General features: G+C 30.9%; 1 protein-coding gene across 7 annotated transcripts; it reads left to right on the top strand.

Annotated features, from left to right (window-relative positions):
• The first annotated feature begins 134 nt into the window (after nucleotides 1–134).
• On the top strand, nucleotides 135–21,161 carry LOC106772307. 7 transcript variants are annotated; one of them, XM_022784548.1, is made up of 7 exons: nucleotides 135–271; nucleotides 973–1,043; nucleotides 1,244–1,439; nucleotides 6,029–6,234; nucleotides 19,040–19,084; nucleotides 19,250–19,390; nucleotides 20,709–21,161. In XM_022784548.1, the coding sequence occupies exons 3-7, from the start codon at nucleotides 1,406–1,408 to the stop codon at nucleotides 20,775–20,777; spliced, it is 495 nt and encodes a 164-aa protein (XP_022640269.1). In that variant the 5' UTR covers nucleotides 135–271; nucleotides 973–1,043; nucleotides 1,244–1,405; the 3' UTR covers nucleotides 20,778–21,161. The 7 variants fall into 7 exon arrangements, with proteins under 7 accessions (XP_022640269.1, XP_022640267.1, XP_022640268.1 ...); XM_022784547.1 differs by having other exon boundaries at nucleotides 139–271; nucleotides 928–1,043; XM_022784546.1 differs by having other exon boundaries at nucleotides 973–1,439.
• Nucleotides 21,162–25,138: the final 3,977 nt, after the last annotated feature.

Raw genomic sequence — 25,138 nt, 5'->3', positions numbered from 1 at the left:
CTGTTTTATAATTATCTTCCCAAAATGAAGATTGAAATTTTTCCCCTTTTAAGCTTTTCTCATGGCGCCGAGGATTGGTTCAGATTGCATTTACTTTCCCTTGGTGGCGGACGGCGATTCGTTGAACGGAAGGAGGGTGACTAATTGTTCTGTTTATTTTATTAATTTTTCTGGTAATTGATTACTTCTTGGAGTGGTTTGATCAATTGGTTGGGTCCGGTTCTCAAGAATGCGATTGCTATTCAATGGAATTGTATGAGACACGGAGAAGGTGAAGAGTTGCCTCATTTGAAATTATTTTGTTTTGCTCACTCACTGATTGATTTTGCAGTAAGACCTACTGTTTTGGATTTCAAATTTTATTCACTTGAATGTTTAGATTGAAAATACATCATTACCATCATTACCACTGGTGATGAGGAAAAAATAAACCTCTTTGGCTGGTTGGATTTCATGCTACTCTGTGCAGAAGATGCATGCTGTCTGACATATGAATAATATAGGGTCTGGAAAATGAATTCCCCCAAATATTGCTTCAGACATGTAATCGAGAAGTTATAACCTTGTTTGATGAACCATATAATTTATCTTAATTCAATAACTCGTAGTTTTATTTTGGTGACTATCTTATAAACCTCTTCTTTCTGTTGATTAAATAGAACGTTGAAATGCAGAGAGATCTGTATTTATTCTCAAATTTTGGTTCAAATAAATTTGTACAAATTGTGACTGATTTTACCTCAAATTTTGTTCTCGCAGTTTTCAGTTTTGGAGACATGCAGATTATTTTGGTTGTTTATTATACAGAGGTCATTTTGATCTGTTTATATACTTCCCTGCACAGAAAATCGGATTTTGTATTGTCACTTGTCTCTGTTTATGCTGGCTGGTGGAGTAATTTCTTAGCACTATTTCCTGTTGTGTTAGTTTTTATTTTTCAGATGAATAGTGAAACTTGTATACTATTCAAAGGTGGGATCTGGAACCGGTAGAACCTATAGCATGGAACTTGAGGACTTGGCATCATGTTATCTCTTCTGCAGGTGATGACTATAGAGTAGCACTGTCATGGCACGCACCATATTCTGCAAAGAGTAAACTGAATTACCGATGGTTACTTCTATTCTATCTTTTCTCCCCACTCGGAATTTAAGGAAATTAGTAATTGAGTTTTGGGGGCATTATCCTGTGTTTTAATCCCAGAGTTCACCACTAGACTGTTACTAAGTAATTTCATGAACAGCCCTTGGATTTCAGGCAAAGGATGGTGCATATGATTATTCCCCTTGGAGCTGCTAAAGTTAAAGTAGCAGATAATTTGGTGACAATGCAAAGATTCATTTTAACTAGGTTTGCAGCACTAATTCGGACTATGTAGTTCAGATGCTGGAGAAATTTTGCTTTTATGCTGATCAAAGTCCGAAACTTTTATTCAGCCGGTATGATTTTTATATCTTACCCTGTTTCACTTTCCTGCATTACTTTAGTATAAATTTCTGTTTTTATTAAAAGAATGCCTGTTTTCTTGTTTTGCCATGTTAATTAGTCTTAGCATCATATTCATTCTAAAGTGATTTTTTTAGTTATAACAAAATAAAATATGTAATTTAGTTGTGTTTAGCAATTTTACATCAAACAAATTAACACAAATGTTATCTTATATCTCTAAAATAAGCAAGTCTAGATTTGAATATAACTTTTAATCAACTATCTAAACTCCTTTAAGTAAAATGCTATTCAGCATAAAACGTGTAGCCATCCATACACACTTCGTTCACCCATTGGAAACTAAATTTATTGAAAATTATAACATAACACGAGAAACTTGTTGTAAAAATAGTTTTCTTTCTTTCTTTCTGGAAATAATCTGAATGCTTATTAAAACGCAAATTAACATGTTGATGTTACGACTCAGATTAAAAAATAGAGCTTAAGTTTGAAGGATTACCTGTGTGAGAATTTTGACTTTCGTATATGATTTTGATAGTCAACATCTTTAACCAGTATTAGAATTCTCGTATTAGGGAATTATTTAAAACTCATATTCTGTATAGTGAGTTTGGATGTCAACTCCTTTATTTAGTACATGGGCAATGCATAATTAGTTTAAACTGTTAATAAAATACTAATTTAAGTTGATGTAAATAATGATAGACTCGTGTTGTTTAATCAAAGTGATTAGGATTTGATTCTTAATTTTTGAAAAGTGACTAAATACTCATATCAAAGTTTATAAGGTTATCCCTTTGATGAATCCGTTTTTAGTATAATAATCATATCAAAGTTTAGATCGAATCCTTTATGCAAACTAGTCTCGAATATTACTTACCATCAATAGTTCATAGCCCAATCTTCATAAACGTGTAGAGTTCATATTGTATTCAAATGTTGTGCTATTGCGGTTACTTTTTTTTAACGCACTCCTAATCTTTTTCTTTTTGAATCTTTTGTTGCTATTGGCATTTATGTTTTTAATTTCAGTATTTTTTTTTCTTCAAAAACATGAACGATTTGAAAATCCTTGAGAATTTTTTATTAAAATTCCTTTTCTTATAGAAAAAATAATTGTTATAAATCTCCACATATGAAAAAATGTCAATATTTGGTTATTTCTTAGTAGAACTATTCATAATTAAACAGAAAAGACTACATTGTTGCATTAACAAAAAATATTAAGAAATTTCTTTGAATAATTTATTTATATGTAAATGCAATTAAATTAAACAAATAAAATTAGCAAATGAATAATGTTATATAATACTATATTATGATGTATGATTTTGTTCGGTTAATGATTAAGATGGTAAATAGAAAACTTTTGCTATATATAAAGAGACAGCATAGATACTAAATATGTATTTCTTTTTTTGAAAAACAAGTAGTATTTGGATGAGGAAGATTTATTTTTATAAAAAATTTGAAGTGTTTTGTAATAATACGTTCTTTGGATAAGTAGTTTAAAACAAATTAAAATGTATTTAATATCAATTCAACACTTTACCAAATTCTGAGTAAATACAATAAACCAATTCCAATTATATTTTTAAAATTTTGAAATTCAATTACGTTGTTTTTATAACGTGTAATAAAAAATTTGTTGATAATAAGTAATGTAAATTTTTATATATGCCAATCATTTTATGAAGCTGTGTAGACGATAGACCATTGAATTTATTCCCTACTATCTCTATTACGAATGAAGAACGAAGTCGTGTGCAATTTACATATGGACAACACAAATATGGATGATATGTGTCACAATTCAGATTCAACATCATCCAGCATGTGCATGCATACATGCGTATAGCACAACAATTATATATATATATATATATATATATATATATATATATATATATATATATATATATACACACACACATATGTTTTCACTGCTCGAGGAAATTATTCAATATGTTTTAGAAGAAAAAAAAAACGAATTCATACTTAAGCACTAGTGGTTTGTTATGCTGAAAAGATATATATATATTTTTTTTTTTAAAAAAAAAACACATACCACAAAATTAAGCAATTGAAGTGGTAGAAAAATGACACCTCAAAAGGGATAAAGAAAGCTTAAGAGTTATGAAAACATCTCATATCAACTTCTACATGAAAAAGGTTTTTAATATAGAAAGTTGGTGGTATCCACATTTAAGAAGAATTGAAGTTATATGTGAAACATGAATCCAAATTCTTATTATTACGGGTCGTCATTGAGTTCTTAATAGAATAGGTTTATTTTAGACTTTGTATTATATGTTTAGTAATATAAAATTTTCTTTTGAGTCTTATATAATAGGTCAAGTAGTCTAGATTTTATTTTGAACCTTATATAATAGGTCAAGTAGGTAGGATTTTGAAACAAAAGGAGATGACTTAGCTTGGGCACATTTTATGGTTGACTTTAAAGTCAACATGCACATATAAGAAGGCTTGCTCTCAAAAGGTAAGAGCTTCTTGGTCTTTCATCATTGGAAGAGTAGCAATCATATTACATGCTCCTAATAGAAAGGATTTCTCCTTAATAGTGGTCTTGTGTCATCTTTTGTATTATTTTTTTAGGAAGTCCATATCGACTTTCACAATCTATCAAAATTCAAAGTAATCAAATATAAAACTAATAGAGAGATTTAGAATGAAGATCAAAGTTATTTTATGTTCAAAACACAATATTAATAGATAAATTTGTTAAAAGAGTCCATAATTCTTTTGTTTCGGGTGTGGGGATAGGGATCACAATCAAGACACTCATTCACACTTTTCTACGAGTTTTCTAATGTCGCCTTTAGTTTCGAGTACACAGTTATTCCAAGTCCTTATCACTCTGTCTTAAAGTTGTGCGGGGTTTTACTTGCCAAAGGTATTCCGACGCTCAAGTCAGTATCAAACCTTTCGATTAGCGCGATAAAATCTTAAATTTACAATAAATGCAATCACCTAACTCCTTACCTCAAACTAGTATTTATAGTTTCAAGATGAACTTGTGATTAGCATAATCGTAATCATGGTCCAATATCTAGTAAGTATGTTTTACCTGTAAACTTGATTGTGGGTGATACTTAAGGTTTTTAAGTGTTTGTGACTGGTTGGTCATTCTTAATGTCTGACCGAATAATTGTTTGATGTAAACTATAATGTGTTGGTCCTAAACAACTGGCCACTGGGTCAATAGTTGACTAGACGACCATATAGTACACCTTTATTTTTTGGTTATCCGTTACTCACAAGAGCATATACTTGAATGTAAATAAATTTTGTTTGCAACATGTTATCTAAAAATAACTTTAAATTTATAACAATTTAAATATTAAAATAATATGACTACTTTTAAGAATGAAAATGTTAACTAAATTATTAACATAATGCAACAATGAATATAAGATAATGTAACGACCAAAATTAGCAAGTATCATATTACTAATTTCTTCTTCACATGATTAAATAACATGTAGTAAAAGCATGAAGTTGTACATTTGTACAATATATTTACAATTCTGTAATAAGTATTTTAAAAATTTCAAAAGGGTAATACAAACAATAGATTTCTAGGAGAAAAAAAAATTATAAATATATATAGTATATACATTCCACTCTAATATCTTTAAGCTTTTTTGCCTCATTGTTGCTTATCACTATCATTTGTATGATTCTCTGCTTACATGTAATATGATCATCGCATGAGGATACATGATCCAACAAAGAAAACAATACAAGATAAACTATTGAAAATTAAAACGTACTACATATGTCGTTATAATCATCAACACAAAATCAATAATTCATATAAAGAATTAAATGTCTACCATGCAACAAAGCCCTCTTGGCTCAACCTTCATAGCTCAATCATAAGATAGATATCTAACACTATTCTTGGAAGACTGAAGTATTAAATAAACTTAGAGGTCATATACTTGTCATGACTTACTCTTGTAACATCCCATAATTTCACACTAAATTTTTTTTATTTATATAATTAATATGAGAACTGTAACATTTACACAATCTTCCATAAGAAAGTATAAAGAATTTCACGTTAATTACACTCTTTAAACTCAGATTTCAACTCCTCATTCATAAAGATAACTTGAACTGAATTAGGCGACATTCCCTCATCTGCTCCCATATAACATATACGTTATACGATCATCGCAAAAATATAATTTTTCTAGCACAAACACAACAAGTAAGGGTGGGCTACCATGAAAGAGAATAAAATATAACATTTTTATTACACATACTTCATTTGCAATAAAAATCCATCCTTCTCTACTTGAGACTGGAGAGTTATTAGAGTATCAGGATGACTTTCCCATTAGGACCCTCAACATCAATGTGTAACTTAATATCATGTCACTATAGAATCTCTCCACGAGACTCACATCATATTCAGATTCATCAACTCATAATTTTAATTGATAACATAATTTCTAACTTATAGTCAAATCACTTAATAATAAAATAAACATACCATAATCATCATAAACTCAACCCATGCAAATAATCGTATGAATATCTCTACTCTTAGCAGGTTCTACACTTGCAGTGGTACTTTACTCAGATACATCATATCCTACTCAGTCCCCCAGAGTGGATCTTCGAATATGGATGCATCTACTTGTTAGCTCAATTATATTATCCTACTTTGTCCCCCAAATTGGATCTTCAGATATAAATACAACTACTGAAGCTACATCATTTCTACTCTGTTCAACTTCCCAAGGTGGATCTTCGGTAAGGATTTCCCACTCTCTACCAAACTCTTACTATGTTCAATATACATAATTTCATATCCAACATAATATAATACATTCAACACAGATTTCATATCCATTGAGTATTTTAAAATAAAATTAGCATAATATATTATGTTTAATAAGAATTTAGTTAAAAACACATCGAGTAGACTTCCAAGAAAGAGATGTGTGTCACAATGGACAACTTATGTACCAAGTCTTTCCCAGCCAAAGTGTTCATCAACTTGTTTTTAACAAATTTCTTATTCACAGATTCAGGCAGAAATTCAAATAGTTATAAAATAAGCACATAGGTTTTTCAATAACAGTAATTGCACAAAATTTCAAGACATGAATAGTTATAATAATTTTTTTTATCATAATATAAAAGCTTAGAAAGGTTAGTTCCCCTTACCTCTTTTCCAGACTTAGTTTCCTACTCAGAAGTTGTTCCCTTGAAAATCCTCTAGAATCTCTACTCTCTTTGCAACCAAAATTTCTTTCTAATTATTTTATTCTCTCCCTTTCTCTCTTTCTCTCTTATTTCTTCTCTTTTTTATTTAGAATCCTTCTTCCCCTCTTGACTCTTTATAGCAAAAAATTTTTACTATTCAATTTTTTTTAAAAAATATTATTTTATTAAAAAAATAATATTTTAATCCCACTTGCACTTAAACATATGTGATCACTCTTGGCACCAACGTGGAATGCTTATCTTTGGGCACTATTCATTTTTTTTAAAGAGAAACTTTTAAAATAGGTTCTCAAAATTTTGAGCCCCTCCTTCTGAAATTATTATAATTCTCTATTATATATTTTCTATCCATTAAAATTATTATTACTAATAATAATGTTAAAATTTATTACTCTTTATTAAAACAAGCATTTTTCATGGGTGTTACAACTCCTGTCTCTTAAGAGCTATAACTATAGATTTACAATAGAACTAAAGTCCACCTTGAACATGACTAGAATAAATTCCTTGATTTTGAGAGGTTTGGTAAATTTTGATATCAAAGTTCTAATTGTAGGAAGTTCTACTAACTCATCACTATGTGTCTTTCTCTATAGAAGTTTGATACTAGTAGAGTCATGATAGTCTTATAACAAAATCACTTTTCAATACACCCCTTAACCTCATCCTAGTGTATATTTCCTCGTTAGAAGTCATTAGAATCACATTATTCACACATTCACATATCTCATATCCAACAATAAGTTAAATATATTCACAAGATGTAAACACATTTTAACTTTACTCAACATTTATGTAAAACACTCAATTTTATTCCATGTTTCCATTTAATGAAAATCCAAAAAGAAAGCTATTTGTAATATAAAAGTAATATAATTATATCACTAAATAATTTTTTTTATTATATCACTAAAATTTATATGTAATATAAATTAACAATCATTACATTTTTTTATTCTTATAAAATAAAAATAATATAAAAAAATAACTTTACATAATATAATGTGTTACTAATCCTTCTTTTCATATAAAAAGACAAATATATATAATTTATTATGCAGTGAAAAAAAAAAGGTAATTAAATTATTTTAGTTTTCTTTTTAAAATAAAATAAAACACTACTTATAATATTTTTTAAAAAGAAATTGTAAAATGTTGTTTATTTATAAAAAATAATAAATATATCACTTAATTGAATTATACACAAAAAATTTAAATATTTTAATTAAAAATATTTTTGAGTCCCTTAAATTTTTTATATTTTATCTAAATTATTTATATTAATGGTAAGAATGCAATGTAAAACAAAGTAGGTATGTATTTATGAAGAAATATTTAAAATGTATCAAGTTTCTATAAAAAAAAATTTATTTCATACTTAAGTAACTCTATTTAAATAAACTATAAGGTTGTGTTCTTTTAGAAAAAATTATTTAAGGAAAATGGACAGGATGAATTTTGGATGGATTTTGGACGGATTTGAAGGTGAAGTTTATATTTTTTTTAAGGTGAAGTTTACAATGGATTGAATTTAAAAATAAAATTTTGTAAGATTTGATTGATGTGAGAGATTATTATTATTTTTAAATTAAAAAGTAAGATTATGAAATTGTCTTTGATATTTAAAGTAATCTAAAATGATATTTAGATGAGTTAAAATTATTTTATTTTTTTATGAATAAAAGTTTTTAATCCACAACCTAGTTGTCTCCACAACTAAACTATCTCCACACTCAAGCTATCTACATAACTAAATTGTCTCCAAAATCGAATTGTCTCCACACCCAAACTCTCTCAATAGCCGAGCTCTCCATAGTTGAGTTATCTCCAAGTAAACATAAAGTAAATAAATGACCTTCACCACAAATCCAACAACTTCCCTTAGCTCACACCACCAAAAAAAGTAACAAAAATGACACATTCAAATGAAGTTAGTTTTGTAAAACAACATATTCCAATAACAAATCTCCTTACATGAAGCGGGAGATTAGAGTTGTCACTTTTTTTTTAATCCCCAGGGCTAACCCTGGCCCCTTTAATATTTAGCTCACTTTTGTTGACCCACATTTTAGGGGGCTTTTTTAAAGCCCCTAACCCCAAAACCCATCAAATGGGATTGTGAATGATTTAGGGTCGGGTTACCCCCTAGCCCCAAAAGTTATTTTTGTTGTATGAGTATTTCCATTTCTTCTGAAGTGGCCACTTCGCTAAGAGCTGGACAACAAGGGCAACACACACAGGTGACAACGGTAGACGGCAGCGCACGGTGATGGTACAGGTAATGACAACGCACAATGGAGTCAACGGAGGCACTTGACGGCCTCCCCCTCACTCTCACCGCCCCTCCCTCCACCTTCTCCCATCGTCTCACCTCGCCATGCTGGACCCCGGAGGAAACCTTCACCCTCATCGATGCCTACAACAACAAGTGGTACTCCCTCAGTCGCACCAACCTCAAAGCCACCCATTGGTAAGAGGTCATCGATGTCGTCACTGCCTAGTGCCTCAACGCTTCCCTCATTGCCAAAATCGCTGTAACATCCTAATAATTATAGTATTGAATTATAATATAGTTATTACATCCTTGATATGGTAAAACAATCATAGAAACGGGGAATAAAAGTTTTCCTCAATTTTATACAAACTATCACTCAAATTTTAAACTTAATACAATCCAAACTTAAAACGATTAAAACAAGGATCTCATCCATATAAACAAAACACTAGTCGATCCTCCATCTAATGGTTGTTCCACCGGTATCTCATCACCTTCTGCTCACACCCACCGAATGATCATCGTTGATAGAAAACACACAACACAACAATAACAACCAAACAACAAATAAAGTAAGGGTGAGCTAATGCAACAAAAATAACATGGTATATTTAAATTACGAACATAATTTTTTTAACTTATAAGTCAAATCACTTAATAATACAATAAACATACCATAATCATCATAAACTCAACCCATTCAAATAATCGTATGAATATCAAACTCTTAGCAGGTTCTACACTTGCAGTGGTACTTTACATAGATACATCATATTCTACTCTGTCCCCCAAAGTGGATCTTCGGATATAGATGCATCTACTTGTTAGCTGAATTATCTTATCTTACTCTGTCCCCCAAACTGGATCTTCGGATATAAATACAACCACTGAAGCTACATCCTTCCTACTCTGTCCAACTTCCCAAGGTGGATCTTCGGTAAGGATTTCCCACTCTCCACCAAACTCTTACTATGTTCAATATACATAATTTAACATCCAACATAATATAATACATTCAACACAGATTTCATATCCATTGAGTATTTTAAAATGAAATTAGTAGAATATATTCTGTTTAATAAGAATTTAGTTAAAAACACATTGGACTTCTAGGAAAGAGAGGTGTGTCACAATGGACAACTTAAGTACCAGGTCTTCCCTATCCAAAGTTTCCTCAACTTGTTATTAAAAAATTTCTTATTCACAGATTCAAGACAACAACATATAATATTAACGCAGAAATTCAAATTGTTATACAACAAGCATATAGGTTTTTCATTAACAGTAATTTCACAGAATTTCAAGACATGAATAGTTATAAAAAAATATTTTATCATAATATAAAAACTTAGAAATGTTAGCTCCCCTTACCTCTTTTCCAGACTTAGTTTCCTACTTAGAAGTTGTTCTCCCAAAATCCTTCTAGAACCTCTACTATTCTTGCAATTAAAAATTCTTCCTAACTCTTTCTTCTCATTTTTTCAAGATTTCTCACTTGATTCTTCCTCTATTTGTGCAAAATGACCTCCCCTCCCATGGCTATTTATAGTCCAAAACTTTTACTATTTAATAAATTTTTTAATATTATTTATTATTTTAATATTATTTTATTATATTAATATTTTAATCACCACTGAACATATTTGATCCCTTAATTATTCATTTGAAACGTGGAGTGTTTATCCATTTACACTATTTGATTTTTTTTTATTAATTTTTATTTTATTTTTATTTTTTTTTACAAAACCTTCAAAAATAGGTTTACAAAATTTTGAACACTTGAAATTATTATAATTCTCTACCATAATTTTTTAATTTTTCTAATCATAATTTTCTATTCAATTATATTTTCTATACATTCAAATTATTATTACTAATATTAATAATACTAATAAAATTTACTATTATTCATTAAAATGGATATTTCTTGTGGATTTTACATTCTCCCCACCTTTAAAATTTTCGTCCTCGAAAATTGTCCTAAGAAAACAAATGAGGATAAAAGTTCTTCATTTCTTCCTCTAATTCCCAAGTCATATCCTGGGTCTTTTCATTCCACAATACTTTGGTTGTGCGAATATCCTTTCCTCTTAGTTGCTTGGCCTGAACATCTAGAATTTGCATCGGTCTTGCGTCTAGCGATAGATCTTCTCTGACTTGTACGTCATCCACTTCGAGCATATGATCGGGACTTGACACGTACTTCCTTAATTGAGAGACATGAAATACATTGTGCAAGTTTGCTAGTTGAGGAGGTAACACAATCTCATATGCTACTAGTTCAATTCTCTTGATAACTTGAAATGGACCAAGAAACTTCGGAGAAAACTTCTTGGATCTGATAGCTCTTCCTACTCTAGTCATTTGAGAAACTCGCAGGAACACGTGACTTCCCACCTCAAACTCGAGAGGTCTTCTACTATGATCGACATAAGACTTCTGTCTACACTATGATGCTTTCATCCTTTCCTATATTTGTTCTACATTTTCTGTGGTTTGTTGAATTAATTATGGTCCTAACATCACTGTTTCTCCCTCTTTGTACCAACATAGGGGTGTCTTACATCTCCTACCATACAGTGCTTCGAATGGTTCCATGCCAATGCTTGCATGATAGCTATTGTTGTAAGTGAATTCAATCAACGGTAAGACCTCATCCCAAACACCTAAGTGGTCTAAAACACATGTCCTCAATAGATCTTCTAAGGATTGGATCATTCTCTCAAACTATCCATCAGTTTGTGGATGATACGTAGAACTCATTTGTAACTTGTTGCCCAACTCACCTTGTAGAGACTGCTAGAATTTTGATGTAAATTGTGGATCCCTATGTGACATTATGCTCCACAGTATTCCATGTAGTCTTACTATTTCTTTTATATACAGTTGAGCAAGCTTCACCATAGGCATCCTCAAATTTATCGCTAAGATGTGAGCGCTCTTCGTCAACCTATCTATTACAACCCAGATAAAATCGTGACCCTTTTCCTGTCCGTGGTAAATGGGTTACGAAATCCATGGCGATACTGTCCCATTTCCACTTCGGTATTTCTAATGGTTGCAACATACCTCCTGGTCGTTGATGTTCCACTTTAGCCTTCTGATATGTTTGATGATACAAATTGCGCCACATCTCTCTTCATTCCGGACCACCAGAAAGACTCCTTGAGATCTTGATAGATTTTGGTCATACCAGGATGCATGCTAAGGCGACTCTGATGTCCTTCCTCAAGAATCAACTTTTTTAGCTCAACGTCATCTAGAATACAGACTCTACCTCTAAACCTCAAAATACAATCAGCTCTTAACATAAACCCTCTACCCTGATCTGTACCCAACAAACCCATCGTCTTCTGCAGCTCGACATCTAATAATTGTTTTTCTCTGACCAAACCCAACAAATCACTTGATATCACTAAATTACTATACATGATAAAATCTGATTTCAGCTCAACATACAACTTCATATCCCTGAATTTCTCAATCAACTCTAACTCTCTTACCATCATAGCATATATATGAACCGTCCTTCTACTAAGAGCATCTGCTACTACATTAGCCTTACTCGGATGGTATAAAAGTTCAAACTCATAATCCTTCAAAAACTCAATCCACCTTCTCTGCCTCATGTTTTATTCTTTTTTATCAAAAAGATATTTTAAACTCTTATGATCACTGAACACTTAGAACTGTGCGCCATATAGGTTGTGTCTCCAAATCTTTAAAGCAAATACGACTACTGCTAACTCCAAATCATGACTGGGGTAGTTCTTCTCATGATTCTTAAGTTGTCTTGAAGCATAAGCTACTACTCTCTTTTCTTGCATCAGCACGCAACCTAGTCCCTGATACGAAGCATCACAGTATACTTTGAAAGGTATACTTGTTTCAGGTATCACTAACACTGGAGCACTTGTCAACCTCTGCTTTAGCTCCTGAAAACTAGCTTCACATCGGTCTGTCCAAGCAAATGGTTGATCTTTTCGAGTTAGTTACGTCAATGGCGACACAATTTTGGAGAATCTTTCTATGAATCTACGGTAGTACCCTGCTAATCCTACGAAGCTTCTGATCTCGATTGCGGACTTAGGTCTCTCCCACTGAAGTACAACTTCGACCTTAGCCGGATCCACAGATATTTTGTCAACCGATATGACATGTCCCAAAAGTTGTACCTCTTTCATCCAAAACTCACATTTGGACAACTTGACATACAACTTCTTCTCTCTTAACACCTCAAGCACTATCCAAAGGTGATTGATGTGTTCCTCCCGAGTCTTGGAGTATATAAGAATGTCGTCTATGAAGACTATGACAAACTTATCTAAGAAAGGTCTAAATATTCTGTTCATATAGTCCATGAATACAGCAGGAGCGTTGGTTACACCAAAAGGCATAACCACATATTCATAATGTCCATATCTAGACTTGAAGGCAAACTTTTGTACGTCCTGTGCCTTTACCAAAATCTGATGATAACCCTACCGTAGATCGATTTTTGAAAACATCTTCACTCCATGTAACTGATCCATCAAGTCATCGATTCTTGGCAACAGATACTTGATCTTGATGGTCAACTTACTTAAATGCCTGTAATCCATACACAATCTAGAACTCCCATCCTTCTTCTTGACCAACAACACTGGCGCACCCCAAGGTGAAACACTTGGTCTGATACATTGCTTCTCAAGTAACTCTTCTATTTGCCTTTTCAATTCTGCTAATTCAACTAGAGCCATCCGATACAGAGCGATTGATACTGGTCCTACACCTGGTACCAGATCAATTGAGAACTCAATTTCTCTTTGAGGAGGCAGTCCCGGTACATCTTTAGGAAACACATCCATGAAATCACTCACCACTGAGTGATCTGTGCTCCTCCACTCTTATCTACCTCCATATGCGTCAACATTAAGAAACAACACGAACCTTCTTGTACTTCGCGCCATAATTGCCCCACAGATGAAACCATCGACTATTTCTCTTCAGGGAATAAAAATTTCTTTGCACCACAATCTATGAGAATGTGATTGGAAGTTAGCCATTCCATTCCTAAGATTACCTCTAAACCTTGTAGAGGTAAACTCTAAACTGACGTCCCTCTACTATTATAGGACATCTAGTACACACTAGAGATGTCTTGATTAACCCAGAAGCTGGAGTAGAAACTACTAGGTCATATTGTAGCTCCTTTACACTCAACCCCATCTCTCGCACACAAACATCAGACACAAAGGAGTGCGTCGCTCCATAATCAAACAAAACATAGCAAGATTTCCTAAACAATTAACAATTGTCAATGATAAGATTACCTGGCCTAGATCCCTATGTCCCAGTCATCGTATATACTCTGCCCGTAACCTGAGGTTTAACATCTTCCCTTTATTGAGGTTGATTATTTTGTTGCTGGAACCTTGACCCCGTAGCAGTGGAACAATCCTTAGCAATATGCCCCTCTTTACCGCATGTAAAACACTTGACAAGGTTAGTTGGGTAGGGGCAATCAGTCTTGTAGTGTGGTCCTCCACAACGGAAGCATTTCACCTTGATATGTGGTACTGCCTGATTTGCTGGTTGAAATGAAGACCTTATTGGTCCTTGAAATGGAGGTCTAGAATATGGCTTCCTCTTGTCTCCATGATTGAACCTAGATATAGATGGTCCACTAACCCTCTGTGGTTGTCTCTGTGTTAACACTCTGGCAAGTGTACCAGATCGTATCAAGTAATAATAAAACGATAAGTCCGAGTATCGTTTCCCAAAGGACTCTTAGGCCTAAACGTTCGTGGGAACTCTTGATTTCTTAAGACTTTTTAGAACGAAGGTTAAGGTTTTAAATGCAAGACAAAAAATAAACATGTATGCAAAGTTTGATCAATTGACAGTTAAACAATATGGATGAATGATGTTGTTGGGGTTTACGGTTTCATCCTAATCCACTCTCAAATATCTACTATTCTTACTAAATTCTACTTCTTTATCAATGTTAATGATGCTTTCTAAATTCCCCTATTTCCAATATCTTGGTTCATAGAGTCTATTCCTAACTACTAGTTTACTATGTCTAATCTCTGTAGCAATTATTCATGCATTACATAATTTGCACTGAAGCTTATGACAATTGATCCTCCTATCCCTATGTCTAGGTAATATTGCTATCAAGAGAATTCCCTCAGTTCTAGACCTAACTATACGTGTCCATATAGATAGAATCAAAGATTATGCTATTGAATAATGTCTTAAACAAAGCATGAAAATATAATGTAAGAAAAACTCTAACAATTGATAAACAAAAGTATATGAATAAAGCAAGAATTTCAATATAAGAGAGTTTCAAATAAGATTACATCGTTCCCCAACAACATAAGGGTTTAGTTCACCATAATCACGGTGTATCTAGATGAATTGAATGAAAAGTATGGAAAAGATAACCCTAGAATTGATAGATTGGAGCTTCTGCATCCAAAATCCGCCTCCAAGGTGAGAAGAATGTTTTTCTGCGTCTTTTCTGCCAAAAGATAGCTTCTCTGGTTCCTGCAAATCTATTTATAACTCATAAAAATATCAAAAATTTAGCCCAGGCCCAATAGTACACCGCCCCACGGTGGCTTCACCGCCCTGCGGTAGGCACGACACTTGATCTCACCCCCCAACACTGCCGCTTGAGCATCGTCCAGAGAATCCACTAAAGAGTCCACCGTCCAGCGGTGAATGCGATACTCAATTCCACCCCTTAGCGGTGTCGCTTGAGCATCTCAAAGAGAATTGCCTAGAGAGTACACCGCTGGGCGGTGGTTTCACCGCCCAACGGTGGCTGCGACTCTTCTTTTCTTCACTTTTCCACCTTCTCTTGCATCCAATTCCTCCTTTACTTGACTTCCTTCATTCAATTCCTGATAAATCCTGCCACATCAAAGGAAAACCAAGCATAAAACCAATAAAACCTAATTTGACTCTCTTATACTCTAACGTAAGCAAATTGCATGATTTCAAGCTAACTCTAAGTCATAAAGGGTGTATTTGATATCAATTTTAAGTATAAAAATAACGGTTTTTGAACCGTTATCACTCTGTTAACCTTGCAATTCATTCTTGGTCTTCTCTAATATCTTGACTCTCTCCACTAATGTAGGAAAATCCTTAATACATAACCCTGCTACCAACAATTTGATATCTCCTCTAAGCCCATTTTCAAATTTCCTACATTGTCATTCTTCATCCATATACAGAGTGTGTAAACGGATAAGATGTTTAAACTTATCAACATATTTAGTCACGGACATTCCCCCTTACACTAACTGAAGGAACTCCACTTCTTTAGTATACTTCACACTATCAGGGAAGTACTCAACGTACAACTTCTTCTTGAATAAGCCCCAAGTGATAGGGGTACTACTCCTTTCCAACAACGTCCTCATACTGCTCCACCAATGACTAGCTTCTCCAGACAACAAATACTCGATATAAGCCAGTATGTTCTCCTTGGAACATCTCTTAGCATTGAAAATCCTCTCCATGTCTCTAAACCATTGATTTGCTTCATCTGGAGTGGTATTACCACAAAACTTAGCCGGATGATGTTGAAGGAAATTCTCTAAACTCCACTCTTGATATTGTATAGGCGGAGTATAACAAGGATCAAAGAAAGCTCTTGCGCCACTATTCATCAGTTCCACATATTGCCTTTGGTGCATCTCAGCTGACACCCTGGCAGCTTTTAATTGCTGTAGTGCTTTAGTATTTTGTTGTACTAAGGATGCATTCTGTTGTTGCATTGCCGCCACAAATGATTCCATCACCCTTACCAGGTTGGAAGCATTAGAATTTGTAGGTGAAGGAGGAGGAGATTGTCTATGTACCATGGTTTTGTCCAAGGATAGAAACCATTAGCCAAAAAATTTAATCCCTTAATTGGAAAGGCATTATTAAGATCACTCTACTAGAACAAGGAACATTCATAACCTACGAGATTTCTAAGGAAAGAACTGCTTTGATACCATTAAATGTAACATCCCAATAATTATAGTATTGAACTAAAGTTATTACATCCTTGATATGATAGAGTAGTCATAGAAAAAGGGAATAAAAGTTTTCCTCAATTTTATACAGACTATCACTCAAATTTTAAACTTAATACAATCAAAACTTAAAACGATTAAAACAAGGATCTCGTCCATATAAGCTACACACTAGTCGATCCTCCATCTAACGCCTGTTCCACCGACATCTCATCACCTTTTGCTCACACCCACTGGATGATCATTGCCGAGAGAAAACACATGACACAACAATAACAACCAAACAATAAATAAAGCTAGGGTGAGCTAATGCAACAAAAATAACATGGTATATTTAAATTAATAACATGATTTTTTAACTTATAAGTCAAATCACTTAATAATACAATAAACATACAATAATCATTATAAACTCAACCCATCCAAATAATCATATGAATATCAAACTATTAGTAGATTCTACATTTGTAGTGGTACTTTACTCAAATACATCATATTCTACTCTGCCCCCTGTTCTTGGTAATAGGTCAACGATAGTATAGGCCATTGAACACAAGATCCCCTCAAAAAATGAGAGATAACGTAAAGATTTGAAAAAGTTGACAATATTGTTTACATCAATTGTAATCTGGTTATTTTTATTTTTCTTTTCCTTTTTTTCTTTTTTATAAATTTCCATTTCCCTTTTTTTTTAAAGAAAAACCTTAATATAAACTAACATAAAATAAAATTGAAATAATAACAAAAAATAAATATATGTGGATCATATAACAGTAAAATAAAATAAGAAGAAAAAATAACAATAAAAAAAAAGAAATACGTGAAAATAGAATTAATATTAAAGAAGAATAATATCAAATAAAAAGAAATAAAATAATAATAACATAAAATAAGATAAAAAAAAGGTATATTATTTAATCATCCGGACGAAATTGGGTGTTTCCTACTCAGAAGTTGTTCCCCGAAAACCTTCTAGAACTTCTACTATTCTTGCAACTAAAATTTTTTTCCTAACTCTTTCTTCTCATTTTTTTCAAGATTTTTCACTTTATTCTTCCTCTATTTGTACAAAATAACCTCCTCTCCCATGACTATTTATAGTCTAAAAGTTTTACTATTTAATAAATTTTTTTAATATTATTTATTATTTGAATATTGTTTTATTATATTAATATTTTGATCACCACTTGACATATCTCATTCCTCAATCATTCATTTCAAACGTGGAGTGTTTATCCATTTACACTATTTGATTTTTTTTTTAATTTTTTATTTATTTATTTTTTATATTTTTTTTTTACAAAACCTTAAAATAGATTTTCAAAATTTTGAACACTTGAAATTACTATAATTCTTTACCATAAATATTTAATTTTTCTAATCATAATTTTCTATTCAATTATATTTTCTATACATTCAAATTATTATTATTAATAATAATACTAATAAAATTTACTACTATTCATTAAATGGATATTTCACATGGGTTTTACAACCACCGTCCAGTGTCGCCACAAAATGGAAAAACTCCGCAAACGCTACTGCACCAAAATACAACGCCTTTGATCCCTCCCTTTCCCCCGCGTCATCAACAACTCATCCACCGCTTCACCCTCTTCCTGGGTTCACATCAAATCCGTGGAAAAACTTACCTTATTATTTTGTTTTTTCTTTAAAAGACTTTTAATTTTGACTATCCATGAAGGTTGTTTGATTTGATTTTGCTTTTATTGCTCTTCTTAATGACTTTCTTACTTAATACATTCTCCCTGTTTAAAGATTTCTTGTCTGTGTTTTATTTTTTAAAAATTTTCAATTAAGAATAACATGTTCGATGTTGCAATATTGCTTACTCCTTTGTGGATTATGATTATTATTACCACCTTCACAGCTTCAGCTTAATTGCGGTGTTGCTTTGGAGGTTTCTTTTCTTCTTTTTTAGCTCCATACACTATGAAAAAGATCTTTTAAAAATTATAATGCTCTCATTTAATGTTATCATGTGAATGTAAGACTGTTGACATGAATTTTGCAGGTTAATTTCCAAAAGAAGTATTTCCCATTATATACTTCATTACCAGTAAGTTTAATTTGTGTTGGAACTTCTTTCTTTGTAGTTTATTCAGTTGCATTTTTAAAGATGTTTGGTTTTACCGTATGTCTATGGATTCTTTTAGACTTAACGTTTATATACAATCTGCTTATTTGGTTACCTGATCTTGTTTGTTCCTGTATTATGTTTCAGAGGGTCAAGCAAGTAAGTAAGAGGCTAATTTATGTTGTTGCCAAAGAGGATTTACCAAAGCAAGTTGAAGAATCTAATATGGAGACACCAAAGGAAATATTCTTAAAGGAATATAAAATGTCTGATTACTACTTTGACAATGTAAGTTTACAGGAGTTTTCATTAATGTTGCTGCTACTTTTAAAATTTTATTGATTCCTTTTGCCTCTACCAAACGTTACAGTACCACTAAGTTTTGTTGCTGCCATGACAATTATATTATATATATTGTTTAAAAAAAAAATTGGACTAGGGTTGTTCTTCTTTTTATCAAACGGTGCAGCAGGTTTCATTCATTTAATATATTTGCATAGCTTGTCACAATAACATCTCGCAATTGTTTTAAATACTTTTCTTGGATTAAAACTCATACATCTTGTTTTAATAATTTTCCATTTGTCTCAAGTTGTTTTGACTTCCACCTAGCTCTGTTGTTCTAAAACCATATAGCAACTTGTCTTGGCTACAATCCAAGGTCTTTTGCTAACTACAACTTCTTTCTAGGCTCTAGCCTTGACATTGTCTCAAACATGGTTTCCAATGATGTGATTTGACCATCACTGAACATTGTTTCTTGATGGGGTGGTGGTGCTATTGGTGTAAGTTTCTACCTCTGCATCCTCTACTGAGACTAGAGGGCCTTGAGTTGTGTAACACTCTCACACTTGCTGCTATCTGAGACTAAAGGGCCTTGAGTTGAAGATAGGTGAGTTAGGTGATAGAGGATTTTTTTTAGAGAATGTGTGTGTGTTATTTTTGATATGCAAGTATCAATTGACTTTTGCTTATTGGAGTTCTTATCATGGTGGTCAGAGTGAAATCCCCAATTGCTGGCTTTGTATCCAAAACTCATTGTTTTGTATAAATTCTGCATTCTGAATAGTTATTATAGCATAAAATTTTTGTTTTTATCTGTTTTTATATTTATTTTTGGACCATAAATTTTTTTCTTTACATAAAATTTGATAAAAAGGAGGGTCCATGGCTGGCTGATTCATAGGTCTTTGGGATTATTAGTCCTGTAGGATTTTTTAATAAAGGGTTTTATTGGCCTTGTGGGTTTTTTTGACTCCAACCCACGTGGGCTAGGGCCAAATCCCATTATACTAACTTGTTTGACAGGTTTAAATGGGATGAGAAGTTGATTCCACTATTCCATGCTCGCACTCACTTATAAATCACTCTAAATAAATAAAGAAAATAATAAGAAATCAAGTACCTTCTACTTCATTTGAATAGAAAAAATTCATGCAAAAAAAAAATGTAAATGAGACCTTGTTATAGTTTGTTTTTCATCTTCTTTGATATCTTTGTTTTGTGCTTCCTAATATATATATATATATATATATATTGTTAGGTTATTGGGCTCCCTTCCTATGGAGAATAGGCCTAAATAGTGTGGTCCATTATGTTTCATTAGGTTAAATGGAGATGGATCAGATTAGTAGGACACAAGAGAGTCATTTTAAAAGAGACAAAAGCCAAGTGAGAGAAAAGAAAGAGAGAAAGTCATTCCAGCATAACCCTAAATGTGTTTTTGTCGCTGTGAAGTCGTTCACCGTTGGATCAAGCTGATTTTTGGACAGTAGGTTCCAGACATATGGTTCTTCATTCTGACCGTTCAAATCGTCAATCGGAGGTCTAGTTTGGGAGAAATCAGTCCCAAACCAGCATCCCTATTTTGGAGAATTTTCATCTTCTTTGTTCTCATTTATAAGCATTTGTGCTTAGTTAATTTGGCTTATTGAAAATGCCATTTGATATTATTATTGGAGAGTCTTTTGTACCCTATTATTGATCATAGTGGATTTTTATTTGGTCTGGACGACTCGTGGTTTGTACCCTTACATTGAGGGGTTTTCTACGTTAAAAATTGTTGGTGCCTCTCTGTGCTTTGGATTCTATTTTTTGTTCTATTTATTTGGTGTTTCTCGCAGGTTCTCGCAAGAAGGGAGGTTGAATTTCCACTGCGTTAATACTCTTTGCCACGTTGTTATATTTGTTTTGACCCTTTCCCCATCATATATATATATATATATATATATATATATATATATATATATATATAAACATATTTAATTATATAAAAACTTAAATTTTTTAATTAATTAATTAATATTTTTACGTAGATAAATTATTACACTATGTCTCTAATTTATTGTATTAGTGACCAAAAGGATGGGTTGAAGTAGACAATCACACTGAACATTATGTTAAAATACAATTATAATTATAATTTTCTGATTAAATATATTTTTTCGGACAAAGCAAGTTAGAAAAATGTCTTTTCTCGAAAATTTACTTTGAAAAAGTAGTTAAAACATACGAAGTCACAGGAGGAAAAGTTGGTTTTATATCTTGCTACTAGTATTATGTTAACTTTCGTTTTCTATTAGTTTACACCTTTGTGACTTAACTAATTTATTTTGGAAATTTTTTTTATAGTAGGGTGAGGCGGTGGCTGAGGTCATTGACCGGCACACATATATCACGTGACCAAATTCAAAATTCTATAAGAAATTCTCTTACTTTCTTTTTTTATTTTAAAAATTCTCTAACCAATTAATAAATTTAATGTGAATTATGAAAAAAAAAACAGCTACTAATTAACTGCGCCAAAGTTTGATTTTTATTTGGAATAATAAACTCTTTTTTTCAGTTTTCATTCATGTATCAATCTTGACGCTTTTTTAATCCAGTTAGAGTGAAATTTATTTTAAGTTTTAATTGACTTAATTTTAAAATATATATATATATATATATATATATATATATATATTTTTAAATTTTTGGTAGATTCAACCTCAATTGTCTAATTGACTTAAACTTTTGGTAGTTTTGGTAGATTTTAATTTTCTAATTTACCATCATCATCATCATTAACTTTAAATGTGACAAATCAATGTATTTTCATATTGAATCATGAATATGTTTCTTAAACATGTACGTCGGGTTAATTAAAAAAACTGTCATGTGTGTAAAATTAAATAATAATATATAAAATTGTTACTGATAACCAATCTAAATTAAATTTAATAAGTTTTAATATACAAGAAAAATGAATACGGATTAAGTTATACATCTAATAGGTATATTTTTCAAGATAAAAAGAATTACATTGTGAATTAATAAAACAATAGGCTTGATATAATTATCATTATCATTTATTAGAGTTTATGGTTGTAATTATATTGATGCTTATCAACTCTCTCTATTTTTTTTATTTATTTATGAAAATGCATTTTGATGGTGTTAATTAGTGTTTTATTTTTGACTATTGATATTAGATAACAATATTTTAATAATATTTTATTGACAATATTTTAACATGTGTTATTTTATGATTGGTCTATGTTAGTGTTCATGATTATTATTATTAATTGTATAGTAGTTTTAGACCAATAATAAAATAACACATAAATGATGTTAAAATATTATAAAAAAATATTATCAAGATATTATTCATTGATATTATATTTTAATGATGGCATCTAACATCTAATCAATTCAAAGCATTATGGTATACTTTTAACTTTGTTCCATTTTTACAATGTAGCATCTTTAGGTATAGTATACCCATGTTACGTGCCAGAACAAACTTCCTAAAAAGATTAAACTTACGACCCTTTGATTCTAAACTTAGCAAACTTTGGATTCAATGATAAATGTAGATTAATGTTCATATTTTTTCCACTCTCACGTACAATCACATACTATTATCTTACATCTTCACAATTTACATAATCTTAGCACCAGCATGTTTAACAAAATTGAAACACAGTATACTTTTTTTTAATATATATTTATATTTATAGATTTGTGACAACTTGGTTCACGTCATTTATATTATTGTAATTTTAAATTTGTTTGTTTTTTCATATATATATATATATATATATATATATATATATATTTCATACTAAGGACAAAAAAATATTTTTGTTGGTGGATATTGAAGACAAAATTTACAATTACGAATATTTATTATCATGTAGTGGATAGTAGGTATATTTATATCTATTTATAAAAAAATCAGATGAGTATATTAGATAAATGTTTATATGCAGGTATACATTATCAACAAGGAATTGAAATTAAAATTTAATTTATAATTTATTAAACTAAATTAAATTAAATTAAAAATAAAATTAATTTATATTTTATTTAATTAAATTTAATTAAAATTAAAATTAAAGTTATTTTTAATTTAATTTATATTATATATCATATTTTTTGTAATTTTATTTTAAAAATTTATAAAATACATTTTTTAAATATCTTTGAGTATTTCTGCACATATTTTTTAAATGAAAATACAATAAATAACAAAAGAAATAAAAAATAAATATTTTGTTACAAATAGTAAATAATTATTATCTCTGTTTGATTCATTATCATATGAGAGATTAATTTGACAATAGCAATAAAAGGAATAGTTTAAAGTCATTTTAATGAGTTAAATGAGAAAAGTGAAAAAAAATGGTTTGAATGATTTATGATAATAAATTGATGAGTGTGATGGAAGGTGTGGAGAGTAGTTGATGAAGGTTTAATGGAAAACCAGCGCAGACAATCAAATCTTTTGCACGTGGCAACTACCAAAATAATATATTTAATTTTTAAATCTTATAACATAGATTTCAGAATTTTATATTAAAGTTTGCTCCAATATTAGTCCTTAAAATAATATTTCTTTCTTTATATTTATTATAGGTTAAAACTATTTAGGCGTCTCTATTTTCGTAAGGTATTTCCAATTTGATCATCTTCTTCTAAACCTTCCCAATTGAGTCCTTATAAGTGCTAATTTCAAACAAATTAGCCATTGCTGTTAAAAACCGTTAGCGGTGTTAAAATTGTGCAGAGGTGGGTAGATGACGTGCTTAAAATTCTCCTTTTGAGGTGTTAAAATTCTGCAGAGGTGTTAAAATTGTGCATAGGTGTTCAAATTTTTCCCATTCTCCTTTGCACAATTTTAACACCTCTGCACAATTTTAACACTTCAAAAGGAGAATTTTAACCACGTCATCTACTCACCTCTGCACAATTTCAACACCGTTAACAATTTTTAACGGCAGGGACTAATTTGTTTCAAATTAACACTTATAAGGACTCAATTGGGAAGGTTTAAAAGAAGGAGACCAAATTGAGAATACCTTACGAAAATAGGGACGCCTAAATGATTTTAACCTTTATTATATTTCCCTCAAACTCTCTATAACTCTAAACAAAGAAGATACTCTTATCTCTTAAGAAAAATTAAATAACATTACCTGTGATAATATATAGAATATTTCTCTTTCATTTTTTATTATATTTTGAATTGTTTGACCAGTTTAAACATATAATACACCAATAATAAAGAAAATAATGATAATACATATAAAGTCTTCATCTAAACATACCTATACATATTATTTAATTTCTTTATAATATGATTGTATTTTTTTTTTCTTTTATTCATTTCTAACTTATATATTGTCATTCAAATTATAAATTACACATGAAGTATAAAAAGTAATCATACAAATATCTTTTCAAATAAATTTACAAATTAATTAAATATTAAATTTAACTCATTGAAGCAAGATATGTTTATAAAAGAAGCCGAGATATACAATATACTTCCTCTGGTTTATATAGAAGCCATTTCTCTCTCTCTATATATAATATAATATAATATTATAATACGTTTTACTTACATATCCTAAAATATTGAATAAGCCTATAGTTTTTTTTATTAATTTTAATTTTTAAGTCTTAAATATATCTTTGTTAATGAAAATTGAAATAATTCCAAACTCGTGTTTTCAATATATTTTAACTGATATTAGTAGGAAAAAAATAGTT

The sequence above is a fragment of the Vigna radiata genome, chromosome 8 (genome assembly GCF_000741045.1).
Source record: "Vigna radiata var. radiata cultivar VC1973A chromosome 8, Vradiata_ver6, whole genome shotgun sequence".
In the NCBI taxonomy this organism is placed as follows: Eukaryota; Viridiplantae; Streptophyta; class Magnoliopsida; order Fabales; family Fabaceae; genus Vigna; species Vigna radiata.
This window is presented reverse-complemented; position numbering and strand designations above follow the sequence as displayed.

What these genes read in the sequence shown, in the direction of transcription:
- LOC106772307 (XM_022784548.1), top strand. Translation starts at nt 1,406, where the DNA reads ATGCTGATCAAAGTCCGAAACTTTTATTCAGCCG. An exon ending in CCGAAACTTTTATTCAGCCG is followed by an intron (nt 1,440 to 6,028) that starts GTATGATTTTTA and finishes CTCTACTCTTAG; the next exon opens with CAGGTTCTACACTTGCAGTG. An exon ending in CTGATTACTACTTTGACAAT is followed by an intron (nt 19,391 to 20,708) that starts GTAAGTTTACAG and finishes ATGTTTCATTAG; the next exon opens with GTTAAATGGAGATGGATCAG.